The 13,169-nt window shown below is 38.3% G+C and overlaps 1 protein-coding gene across 1 annotated transcript; it reads left to right on the top strand.

Annotated features, from left to right (window-relative positions):
- Nucleotides 1-11,029: 11,029 nt before the first annotated feature.
- On the top strand, nucleotides 11,030-12,721 carry LOC147604480 (uncharacterized). Its single transcript, XM_086794885.1, has 3 exons — nucleotides 11,030-11,188; nucleotides 11,278-11,517; nucleotides 12,278-12,721. The coding sequence occupies exons 1-3, from the start codon at nucleotides 11,096-11,098 to the stop codon at nucleotides 12,443-12,445; spliced, it is 501 nt and encodes a 166-aa protein (XP_086651011.1). The 5' UTR covers nucleotides 11,030-11,095; the 3' UTR covers nucleotides 12,446-12,721.
- The last annotated feature ends 448 nt before the right edge of the window (nucleotides 12,722-13,169 follow it).

The following is a 13,169-nucleotide window of genomic DNA, read 5'->3' as shown; positions in this document are numbered from 1 at the left end:
AACAAGTCTATCACTTAAGTGTTGTGTTACTACAATCGCTTTCTTCACATCAACTAGTCCATTCCTACCAAAACAATTATTATAGGCCACTCTAGGTTGTTATTAGTTCATTAAAACACGAGTTTTAAGTTAGGTCATTTTGTTCTTCCTTAGGTTCTTCCTTTTCTTTGTTAAAATTTGGGTCCTACAACACAATTTTGACTGTTGTCAAGCTTCAAGCTAGTAAGCATAGTTTCTTTAGAGTCTAAGTTCTTAGATGGCTATAATTTTGTTTTGTGAGTATCTAGAACTAATACCTTCATTTAACACATCCAACATGTTATTTCTACCCTTCTTGGTCATGCAATCAGAATGGGTGATCACTTCCCCATTCAACTGGCTTAGAGGTGTCAGTCCCTAAAGGAGAAGGACATAATTAAAGTAGCCATGATAACATGAAAAAGGTGATATGGTCCCTCTACTAGTCCATGGGCCGTTGAGCCCCATTAGGTCAAAAATGACTTATGTTAATACCAATTTGCATATTTTAGGCCCTTAATTAATATTCTTCAATAGAATGTATACCCTATACCTTGCTTTTATGTATACCATTTTGTGTACTTTAGGCCTCAATTAAGATACTAATCCATGGGCCATTGGGCACCATTAGGTAAAAAATGACTCACATGAATACCATTTTGTGTATTTTAGGCCCTTAATTAAGATTCTTCAATAGGATGTATACCCTATGCCTTGCCTTGATGTATACCTACCTTTAGGCTTTAATTAAGATTCTTTGATAGGATGTATACCCTATGCCTTGCCTTGATGACTTACTAGATGTGTTGGGGTAGTCAATTTATTTACATCTTTAGATTTAACATAAGGTTATTGGTAGATTCCCATTTAAGAGTAGGAAATTCAGCGTAAGGTTATTGGGGCAGATTCCTATTCAAGACTCAAAAAAGAGGAATTTTTCTTTCAAGAAAGTTAAGGGTCTGTACAAATTTGTTGTGATGCCTTTTGGCCTTTTGGGCACACCAAGCATGGGTAATAGCATCGGTAATGAGATATTTTCATATCTCATAGATAAAAAAAGTCTTGGTGGCATATTTGGATGATATTTTTATTCATATAAAGATATGGGAGGAGCATTTGGTAGTTTTGAAGGAAGTTCCTAAACAAAGTGCTAAACATATTAAAAGTATACAATCTTGAGCTTAAGTTTAAACAATGCAAATTGGGCCACACTAGATTAAAGTTACTGGGATTCATCATTTCACTAGTAGGAATAGAAGAAATAGATCCAATAGAAATAAAAGCAAGTAAGGATTTCCTTACACTCATTAATTTAAAACAATTATAAAGGGTTTTAGGAATTTTGATTTTTTCAACCAGGTGTGTTCCAAGAGTGACACAACTTATCCATTTAGAAAGCTATCACACAAAAACATAACTTATCCACCATTAAGAAAGCATCACGCAAGCACTAATAAAGCTATCATACAAAAACATACTTTGAGTGGGATCTCTTGTGTGAATAAGATTTCAAACAATTAAAGGACTTACTTCAAGAGATACTCACCTTGCTCTACCCCAATTTTCAGCAACCTTTTCTCTTGCACATAGATGCTTCCAACTTGGGTTTAGGATAATTTGGATAATAATGATGAATGGGCCCCATTAGCTTTGAAAAATCAGAGCAAAACTATTCAACAATCAAAAAACATTATTGGTGGTTATGTGGGCTTTCAATAAGCTGCATCCACAGAGTAGAAGTCTAAGTGGATATAGATCATGAGCTGATTATACCTTTGATGAAAAAGGACAGATTTCATTGGGTTGCCTGTTGAGGTAGGTTCCACCACTTCAAGCTTACAACTTCACAATCCTAGCAATCAAATTGCATACTATTTTTCCATTGTCTAGAATGTATTACATGAAAAAAACTCAGGCACACAAAGTAACAATCTTCTTAATAACTTTAGAAACATTGCTTATAATACTCATACCCATAACTCCATAAAATCATTCATCAACTCAAAAAATTATCTAGGATAAAATTATTTCATAGATTTTATATGCAAAGAATGTGCTATATATTACTATACAATGAGAGAACTCGGGATTTACATTCCAAAAAAATGTAGGATTTTTACTTGAATTACTTTCACACTTGCCTATTTTTTGGACACATGGAGAGGTTCATAAATCATTTGCATTTATCAAAAAAATAATTTTATTGATCGATAATGAGGCCAACTTTGCCATCAAGCTTGAGGTCTTGTTCAAAATGCGAAACATTCAAACAACCATTTGAGAAACCTATAGGATTTTTGGATCCTATTGAGTGTGACAATCTATATTAGAAGGATCTTATTGCATGGTTGATACATATTGCAATACATTATGTTGAGTATGCATAATATTTTGAGTCATGGATTCTCTTATTTGGTTTGAGTCTCCCTAAAGTACTCTCTCCCAAGCACCTTAGATTCTTTACATGGTGTCAAAGCCATGCTAGGTTTTTTAGGATTTAGTAGGGAGTTTAGAGTAGATTTTCACATTGGTTCATTTAATTAGGGTTTATGTATTTTGTTCCTTAACTTAGGAAAATTTACATACTCATTATCTTTAGGGAGAGATTATTTAGGAGGTTTGCCATGTTTAATGGTTCATGTTCAATGTGTTGAGATATTGAAATCATTCTACTTTTTATAGAAGTCCTTTGCAATGTGCCCTGGTTTACCACAATAATATGCTATTTGCATTTTGATATATTTGCCAACAACCACTCTGGATCGCCTTGCCTCTAGAGTGGCCTCTTCCACCTATTTGTACATTAGATTCTTGTTGTTATTTCCCATGACTTTTGTTTCCAAAATGGCCTACACCTCGATCTCTAGATGATGATCTATCTCTACCTCTACCTGTATCTATGAAGAAGGCCTACTTATGTGAATTTTTAGAGGATCAGCCTCCCCAAATATTCATCTCCTCACCAATGAGGAGAGCAATCACTTTTTAGAAAATTAGGAAAGTTCTCTCAAACATCTGAAACTCATTGTATTCCCTTGCCAAGACCATTCAAGGTCATCGATACCATATCATCATCATAGAAGCAAGGGCATCTACAAGCCCTTTAACCTTCACTAAGAAATCATTTACACTCAACATTCCTCTGGTCACATAAAGCTTTAGCTGCATCTTCTGAGCTTAAGTGTTTGTACTGTAAAAAACCTTCACCAAGGTGTCCCAAGCCTCCTTAGATGTTTATGCATCTTGTATACACACAATCATAGATTTTATCGCATTGACAGACAACCGGTATTCATGCCATGCTTTATATGCCTACATGTGTTGTGGGGGTGGGATTTTCTTTAGCAACCTGTGGCTCCTTTTCAGCACTTGTGTGATGAACTCCCAATATCCTTTTTCCCAAGGAAATTGGTCATCGTGAACTTCCATGCTTGGAAGTTATTCTTGTCTAGCTTCTCACTCACAATCTGGGATAGACTGTCAGACATGGAGAAAACATGATGACCTACAAGAAACTTACCAATATCATTTTCCCATAAGGAAATTGGTTATTGTGTCGTGAACTTCCATGCTTGGAAGTTATTTTTATCCACAACTTCTCACTCACAATTTGGGATAGACTATCACAATCTGGGATAGACTATCAGACATGATGACCTACATGAAAATAGTGCTTACAAATGCTTTAGCACTATTACAATAAACTTACAATCTCCAATAGGAGGGACACTATATACTATGAATACACATGGAATAATTACACACACACATCCACCAATGCCCTACAAATATCAGATTCTTTGCACATACTATCTTGCAACCATATTTCTACCCGCAACTTTGCACCAAACCAAAATTTGGGTAAACACAATCAAAATTGACACTGTCATATAGAGTGCCAACAAAAAACTTGTTGCAAAGCTAAAATAGGGCGTGAAACATGGTTGAATCACACTCAAGATCACATTGAAACACATAAATTTAGATAATGTAGTTAACTGCACACCTCGTTGGCTTCTTCACCCAGGAGGATGTCTAAATTCTCTTTGAATTGGAAACTGTGACTTCCATGTCTTCGTATAGCTCTCATAACTACCCAAAGGTGATATAGAATATCCTTACCCGTGTACCATTCCTTGCTTTCCTCTTGAGTTTTTCACACAAACCAATGCTCTAATATCATGAGAAGAATGTTGGATGACCTTGAGCTCTTTGCAAGAAAACACACACACACACACACACACACACACACACACACACACACAAGAGTAGACAAGAACACAAAAGATATGGAATTACTATTACCCATGTACTTCTCCCTTGCTTGCATCTTACTTGGCTCTTGGTTCTTCACATGAACTTGCACTCTGATACCATGAGAAGAATGCAGGGGAGAAGATGAACTTGAGCTCCTTGCAAGCAAACACATACACACAAGAGATACACACAAGAGATATGGATGGCTCAATTGTTTTCTAAGCACACAAGAGATATGGATGGCTCAATTGTTTTCTATTCTCTTCTCTTCTCTTCTCTGCAGCCATAACATATACAGATAAAAGTACATAATATAGGGAAAGTACTCTGATAGTACAATTGTTTTCTATTCTCTTCTCTTCTCTGCAGCCATAACATATACAGATAAAAGTACATAATATAGGGAAAGTACTCTGATACTACAATTGTTTTCTATTCTCTTCTCTTCTCTACAACCATAACATATAGAGATAAATGTACATACTAAGTACTCTCATACTACAACTTGCACAGTTTGGTGCATGACTACATGAGGTGGTGCTATAACTATGCCATAACCCTAGTACACCAAAGTGGCTCTCACGTAGCTAGTAGCATATCACCTATAATATCATCAACCATGCCAATGGCATTCATGTGAAAGCTATCACCAAGGTGGGTCATTAATATTCGTTGTACTAGTTGAGCTCAATATCTTAATATGCTTCTCCATGTACCAAGAGTAACCACTAACAGAATGCCAAGCTCCTGTCAAGGCTCTACTCGGAGCCATAGAGTCATTGTCCACGTAAGAGTAACCATGTAGTACCAAGAGGAACCACTAACAAAATTCCAAGATCCTTGTTAAGGGTCTGCTTGAAGCCACTAGAGTTACCATCCACATAATAGTGACCTACTGACGAATCACACACAAAAGATTAATCTAGCCTTTTCTTCCCTTTACATGATACATGTGTATCAGCACTTGTAGAACCAAGAGATGATACACCTACATTCCTTGCATCTATCCTCGACCTACTTGATAATAAACTCCATTGCTAGAGGAATCTCCAAGTCCACTAAGCACCTATGGTTACTACTCTACATGTGGGATAACATCATTACTTCTTACATCTACATCTTCAATTTCCTTCATTAGTGCATACCAACTACTCGTCTCATCAAGGACATCTCTGTTTAATCACATCTCATGAGCGACATCATCTATAACCTTTTTGGTTTAAAGCATAACAAATGTAGATGCATTTCTTTGCCTTTGGATCCAGCTTGGTTCTCATCGCATCACGAGAATTTATCACAAACATGAACTTATGCAATATATCCAAACGCTTTCAAGTGAGACACATTTGGTTTTATGCCTGTAAACTTATGATGCCATGAATAGCTGTGGAGGTCCTATGTTGTTATTGCTTCAGCTTAAAAATAATCCAGCATATTCTTTTCAGCAGACATCAAGGCACGAGTAACTTCTACAATGTGCCTATTTTTCCTTTTTGTAACACCATTATGTGTTGCCGAGTGTACTTGCATGTGAATTGCCTCTTAATTTTCTGCTTTCTCAAGAAATCACTGAACACATTGGAGAAATATTCTTCCTCACCATCTGATCTTAGGCATTTGATCTACATATCTCTTTCCTTCTCAACCAAGGATTTAAATCTCTAAAAGTGAACAAACACCTACTTCTTCATGAAGTAAACCCACACTTTCCTAGTGTCATCAATGAATGTAACATAGTACCTTGGAAACTAAAATTATTGTAGTCTTGGTCAGTCCCCATATATCATAATGAATAACATCCAATGGCCTTGCACTAACGTGCTTTTCATGTGGGAAAGCATGTTTGTCCTACTTACCAAGCTGAAATACTTCACATAGTTTATGCATACCATCAGCCTTGAAATTCGATACCTGTAACAATATTTTGGGCCTACATAGACTTCAGTTGTTGCTTATTCACATGACCAATACACTTGTGCTATATATCAATATATGAGATAACACATGTCCCATGTGCAAACATGGTTATCTTCACCTCAGGCATATTAACATCCAAACTATCCTTCATCTCAGGCATGTTAACATCCAAAGTAAACATCTTGCAATTTTCATTACCCTTTGCAATCAAGCTACACTAATTTTTTGAGGCCTTCCACAAAGTACCCTTAAGGTTTGAACCTCACTTATAGACCCTTCTCAACCATCTTAACATCCAAAGTAAACACCTGCCATTTCTGTGATCCTTCACCTCAAGCATGTTAATATCCAAAGTGAACATCTTGCCATTTCCATTAACCTGCAACCAAGTTGCATTGATTTTGGAGGTCTTCCAAAAAGTACCCTTAAGGTTTTAACCTCATTTACAGACCCTTCTCAACCATCTATTATCTAATATAAACTAGGTTTTTCATAATATTAGGAACATGAAGTACATCTGCTAGGTACTTCATTTTGCCATCCTACATAGGTAATGGCATTTTACCAACATGCATAATGAGAGGTATATAGTATCATCACCTATTTTCACATACACAGATTGTTCCATTCTTTACATATCTCTCAACCACTCACCAGACTAGTCATATGGTTATTAGAGGTATTAGAATCGACATACCAAATAGGTAATGGCACTTTACCAACATGCATAATGAGAGGTATATAGTATCATCACCTATTTTCACATACACAGATTGTTCTATTCTTTACATATCTCTCAACCACTCACCAGACTAGTCATATGGTTAGAGGTATTAGAATCGACATACCAAATATCTTCCGATCCTAACACATCTCTTATTGTGGAATTGAGCATGTGCTACATCACATATAGCTACTCAAGTTTGTCATCACAAATAGCTACTCAAGTTTGTCATCACCATGTTTACTTGATGATGCATAGTTGCCTTGCTGTAACTTTCTACATCATTATGCTTTTTATAGCAATCCTTTGCAATCTGCCCTAGTTTGCCATAGTAGTAGTACTCCATGCAATTTGTATTTTGATTTCTTTGCCAACCACCTTGGCCTCTCTAGCTCCTTGTGCCTCTAGAGTGGCCTCTTTCTCCTATATGTGATTGATTTTCTTATTGTTACTATTGTTTTTAGTTTTGATTTTTAAATAGACCACCATCGCATCTTCTAGATGTCGATTTGTTTCTTCCTCTACATCTCTGTATATCACGTATATCTGGGAGAAGGCCTACTCATGTGAATTTTCTAAGAATAAACCTCTCCTAATATTTATCTAGTCACTCATGGATGAGGAGAGAAATTAGTTCTAGAAAATGTGTCTAATCAAGGCACCAATTCTAAAACACAGGTGATTCTTGTGTTAAATGTTCGAGACTAAATCTAACATTTTCATCACTGTATCATCCACATACAACTGGATTGACAGACAGACTAATGAATAAGACACTCAAGCAAATGATTTCAATGTATGTGGATCCCTATTGGCATCAATTGACACGCCCTCCCTACCGATGTAGCAACCTCCGCCCTACAATCATCGTCATGTAGATGGCAGTGCCCTTCTATGAAGGGTGCACACCTTCTCTATCAATGGAAAAGCGTCCCTCCTTTGCAGACCTTCTCTGAGGGGAACTGCAGAGGATATCTTGAGAGAGAGAGAGAGAGAGAGAGAGAGAGAGAGAGAGAGAGAGAGAGAGAGAGAGAGAAGGGGATAGGGGATCAGTTGTGCAATTACCTGCAGTAAAGAGAGAGGGAGAAGACCGAGACAACCTAGCTCCAGCCAAAAAAAAGCTAGAACAAATGCATGAAAAAAATAGCCACGTTTTTCACATGCTAAAAAAGGCAGATTGCCTTGATATGCCCTAGAAAAAAAATAGCTTCCTAAAACCTCAAAAACAACTTTATCAAGAGGCCTAGAAAATTAATTACAATCTTAAATTAAACATATATGAATTACAATAAGCATCTGAAGAAATTACAAGATAGTAAGAATGGCAAAACTTTAACAACAAACAGAATTATCCATCGATGAAATCATGAAATACATAACCAATACCATTAGGAAGAGAGTCATGTGTATTTATAAAGAGTAAAAAGTAAGACAAGATGTAATTGTGTACATGCATGCAAAGCCAAAAGCCAGAAACCCAATCCAATACATAAAGTAAACATGACTGCTAGAGAAATCTAGAGGAAACAAGCTTCTTCCTCGGTAAGGCCCACGAACTCATCTCCATCCACAATTGCTTTTTAAAACTTGTGTGCTCTTTCCAGACAGAAAGATACGATTTGGAATAGTTCTCTTGTGATTGAGTGTCTTGCTCATCGTCAATGACAATGGGATTGCCATGACTCCCTAGCTCTACAGTGTGGTTGCTATGCACACCTTCATTATTGTGTCCTCCATCAACATCTTCACCTTCGTCATCTTCATGTTCTTCTTTGTCGTATTGTGCATGTACAAGATTGAAATATCTATAACGAGGAGAATCTGCAAAGAAGATTTCGTCGATGTCTATGCACCACTAGCTCAGATGAGGAAGCTTCATCTCTTTCCAAATCGTAGTGGATCTTGTCCTACTCATGCCGGATCCAATCTTTGGAATTATCCATGATGCTGTTGGGTAGTATTTCCCTGTTCGAACCATTTTGAGGAGAGTGCTTTACAGTGAGAAGCACCCAACTTGTTGTGGCCACGTAATTGTCCATGCTAAATATCTTTGGCTGGTTTTGCCTATACTTATGAGTGATGGAGCCATAAGACTTATGACCATTTAAAAATGTAAGTGGTTTAAAGTACCACCTTTTTCTAGTGCAATCATTCCTTTTTAATAATCCATCCTTATAAACTCTTCTAGTGGCTCGCAGCATGAGAGATGTGTGTCTCTATTTCCTGTAGCCATGACCACTGATACTTTGAAGAGCTTTGTCTTCTTCTCCGGTGGAAATTGAGGTATCTTGTGGACAAAGGGCTTTGAGTCTGCATTTTTTTCATTTGTCATGGGTTGTTTGCCTTTTGAGTCGCGATGTGTGGATCCTACACAATATGGAGGTTCAGGTGTATGAGTCGTAACACATTCTTAAAGGTTGCATGTAAAACCAGAACTAAACAAGGCAAACAGAAAACATTGTCATGGTTCAAGTTGAATATTACTTTATTTTATTATAAAAAGGATGTGGGCGCTTATCTTATTAACGTTGTGTTTACTGCCTTATTCTAAACGTTTTTAACTATTACTTTCCATGCTCTTCATGGTGCTTTTATTAAAGTATTGATGATGGCACATCATATGCAACCTATGCGTAAAGAAATACATGAAAAATAATACACACAAGTGTATTTCTTAACACAGAACCCAAAAAAAGTCGTCGTCATTGGTGTGTACATCATTTAATATTTGCGTAAACAAATAGTATAAATGGTGAGATAAAAAATAAAAAATCTCATAGTATAAACGCTTTGAGGTTTTCAGTATGATAGTAATTAAAAAGTTATATGAGTCATGCGGCTCTTCTAAAAATTGATGCAAAATCAAGTTTTTATTATAAGAGTAATAAAAATAAAGGCAGCCATGGGGCTCTTGTAGAATGCAAACAAAGGGGAAAAAAAGGAGACAAAAACAGAAATACAGAATCACCTTTTTATTATGACAAAACATAATCACCTTTTTATTATGACAAAACAGAAATGCAGATTCACATTTTCACAAAACGTTGTGGAGGATTACATGCATGCATTCATTTTGCATGAAGTCACCAAAAGGTTTATACACAAAATATAAACATGAATACCAGAAGACTGTGCTCTATCCTTCACTGCACAGGGGCTACGAACAGTGTAGGTACCTTCCGGAGGTGTGACAATTCGAGCATTCAGCCCTAGGCATAGTTGATGTAGAAGGTTGGGCTTTATCACAAAGTAATGTTGAACAAGATGGACTAGGATGTCCGTCACACGACAAAGCAACAATGATGAAGATGTGCGATGATCTAACTTCATGATGTTACTGATATCATGAAGAGGCTTCCTCCTTGGTGGCATGATGAGCAGAGGAAAGCAGCAGTTAACGAGATTGAATACAAATCAACACAATGAGTACTGCTCACTGCACAAACCGAATCATGTAAGGACACGTAAGGCTTTCTAAAAAATGGCACATGATCAGTACGAGGTAGAGAGAAAAGTACCACTGACACGACGGCATGTAGGTTTTGACATGCACGTAGAACCTAGGAGAAACCAGAGGACGCTTGTGACATGCAAGCCAATCTGAGACGACATGCACCTACAAGCTTGGAGAAGATGAGCGTGCAGAAGAACCCTAGCCACGAAATGAAGCTTGGAGAAGATGCGCGTGCAGCAGAACTGACAGCTGCAAACTTGTAAACCGTCGAGCCAGCGAGCCAACAAGGAGACCATAAAGCAGATCAAAACGAAGCTTGGAGAAGCTGCACGTGTAGAACAACCGACAGTTGCAAACATGCAAAACATCGAGTGAGCAACCCAACAAGGAGACCACATAGCAGATGAAAAGGAAGCTTGGAGAAGATGCCCGTGCTGAACAATCAACACCTCTAATAGTCCTGATCGACGACTGCAAACCGTCGAGCCAAGGATCCCAAAAGACCATAGACAACAATATGCGAAATCCATGATGAGCCTAGAAAAAGAAGAGGAAAGCACCTATCAATAGCGCATGCAATGCGGTTAACAATTTTTTTTCTCAACGCTAATTAATTCAAAAGCAACCCAAAAAACGTTGTGGGTGCTTATTTTAGCCCCTATAACTAGTAACATACATTCCAATCCAAAGCATTACTAGAAAGGATAAGCCTTTTCACTCTGGCGATGGCGGCCTCTGCATTGGCACCGGCTCTCTCAATTCTCTCAGCGTCTACGGCCCTTTCGCTACCCTCTCGTAACACAGGAATCTTGGTGAAGGCGAGTCTCATTGTGTAGTTTTTCTCGCCCAGCCCTTCCACGGTGCGCGTGCGCGTGTGTGTTTCTGATTGCATAGACCTTTCTTGCAGGTTCCGGCTGGTCTGAACATCCGATGTGCTCGTGTGGGTGGTGTTGAGATACCCAACACAAAGAGGATTGAGGCTTCCCTGCAGTACGTGCACGGCATCGGTCGTACAAAGGCACGGCAAATTCTGCTCAACATAGGGCTGGAGAACAAGGTCACCAGAGAGCTCTCTGAAGAAGAGCTCACCCTCATCCGTGAAGAGATCACCAAGAACCCTCAGGACTACAAAATCGAAGGAGACCTGGTTAGCACGCACACCATGGCCATGCTTTTTTTAAATTCTCAGTTTAATCAGCTAGGGTGAGTCTAGCATGATGGAAACCTTTGTTTTTAAACCAACTATGGTGCCGTCAAATCGTACATTTTAGCATGTGAGAAACCCTGAGCTGTGTCTGTAGGGTTCTACTTGCTGGTCGTTGCTGTCTTTACTGACACATTCCAGCACACAGGAAACCCTAACACCAGAAAAGGGTATACATCCCATCATCCGGGAAACCATTAACATATGCATAGAGTATACATTTCAGCCAGCAGGAAATTCTAATCTGTGCATAGGTTATACATTTCTGCAAGCCCTTAGGGTATTAGCCGAAAACCCTAACACAGGAATTGAATATACATTTCAGCAAGCACAAAACCCTACACATGCATAGGGTATACATTCCTGCAGCAGGCAGGAAACCGCAACTTATGTACGGGTTCTTTACTTCCGCAATCAGGACACCTTTACCTGTGCATTTTCTGGAAGTTCTGATCAGGCAAACTTGCATACATAAACTATGAAACTCTAGCCTATGTACATGATTTTATGTTACCATGGCCATATTACAAATTTCAGCTTGTAAGAAACCCAAATCTGTGTGTGTTTGGTAGCCCTGATTTTAGCTATCTACTTTCACATATTTCAGCAAGCAGGAAATGCTAACCTCTGTATTGAATTCTAGTCTGTTTTTGGTAGTTTTCCCATCATTATGTTGACCTGTCAGTATCCCTTCTTGTGGCAGCGCCGGGATGTTGCTGCTGATATTAGGCGGTTGAAGGAGATTCAATGTTACAGAGGAAAACGCCACATTGCCAACTTACCCTGCAGAGGGCAGCACACTAAATGCAATGCACGCACCAGGAAGGGCAAGAAGATCACAGTGGCAGGGAAGAAGAAGGCTCCGCGATAAGTTGTGTTGATCTAGGGCAGCAAGCAGAGGGAAGATCAAAAATTTTTTTGTTGCCTTTTCTATCTTGTAGGCAGAGGCGCTTTTTGGTTCTTTCTGACATGATTGCCTGGAGCAGTCACTGGTTGAATCAAGATACGTTGAATCTAGACACAATGGCTTGTGTTATCGGTAATCACTGACTCTGTTAAAGGAAGTCTTTTAAGAACTTGTGGTTCTGCAGTTTTGCAGTTTTTTTAAAACTTGTGGATAATAAAGATAGTAAAACTTTTCAGAAAATAATAATGTGGGTAGAAACTCCACAAGTGCACACAAAACATTGCTTTAGATGTATGTGAAGAACTGTAAGATTGTGATCTATATCATGCTATATAATATACTGACAGGCCACTCTGACCTTTGAATGAGAGCAGCCTGGGGTGGGAAAAGAAGTTTGGCATGTAATGGTGATAGCAACACTTTTCATCAAGGAGCTCATGTGTAACTGAGGAAAGCTCGAAAAGACTACTGCAAGTCATTGTGTTTGACATCTGACTGGTAGTGTCTAAGAAGATTGGCCTATTACAGCTGTTAGGCAAGCTGATTTCTGTATCTTTGGTGTAGAGGAGCGAGTCATTGTTGAGCTTGTTGGAGAGACAAAGTGGATGAAATTGTATGCTATGCAAGGTCCAGCACTATTGCTGGATGGGCTACATGCATTGAATGTGCTGGAGGGAAGGATTGACAC

This window comes from Cibotium barometz, chromosome 61, assembly GCF_041138505.1.
Source record: "Cibotium barometz isolate CiBa-2024 chromosome 61, ASM4113850v1, whole genome shotgun sequence".
NCBI classification, from domain to species: domain Eukaryota; kingdom Viridiplantae; phylum Streptophyta; class Polypodiopsida; order Cyatheales; family Cibotiaceae; genus Cibotium; species Cibotium barometz.
The sequence above is the reverse complement of the archived record's forward strand: the minus strand, read 5'-3'. Positions and strand labels throughout refer to the sequence as shown.

Bases quoted from the DNA above. Each gene is read 5' to 3' on its own strand.
- LOC147604480 (XM_086794885.1), top strand. From the start codon at position 11,096: ATGGCGGCCTCTGCATTGGCACCGGCTCTCTCAATTCTCTCAGCGTCT. The intron at 11,189-11,277 runs GCGAGTCTCATT...CCTTTCTTGCAG, and splicing joins ACACAGGAATCTTGGTGAAG to GTTCCGGCTGGTCTGAACAT. The intron at 11,518-12,277 runs GTTAGCACGCAC...TTCTTGTGGCAG, and splicing joins ACAAAATCGAAGGAGACCTG to CGCCGGGATGTTGCTGCTGA.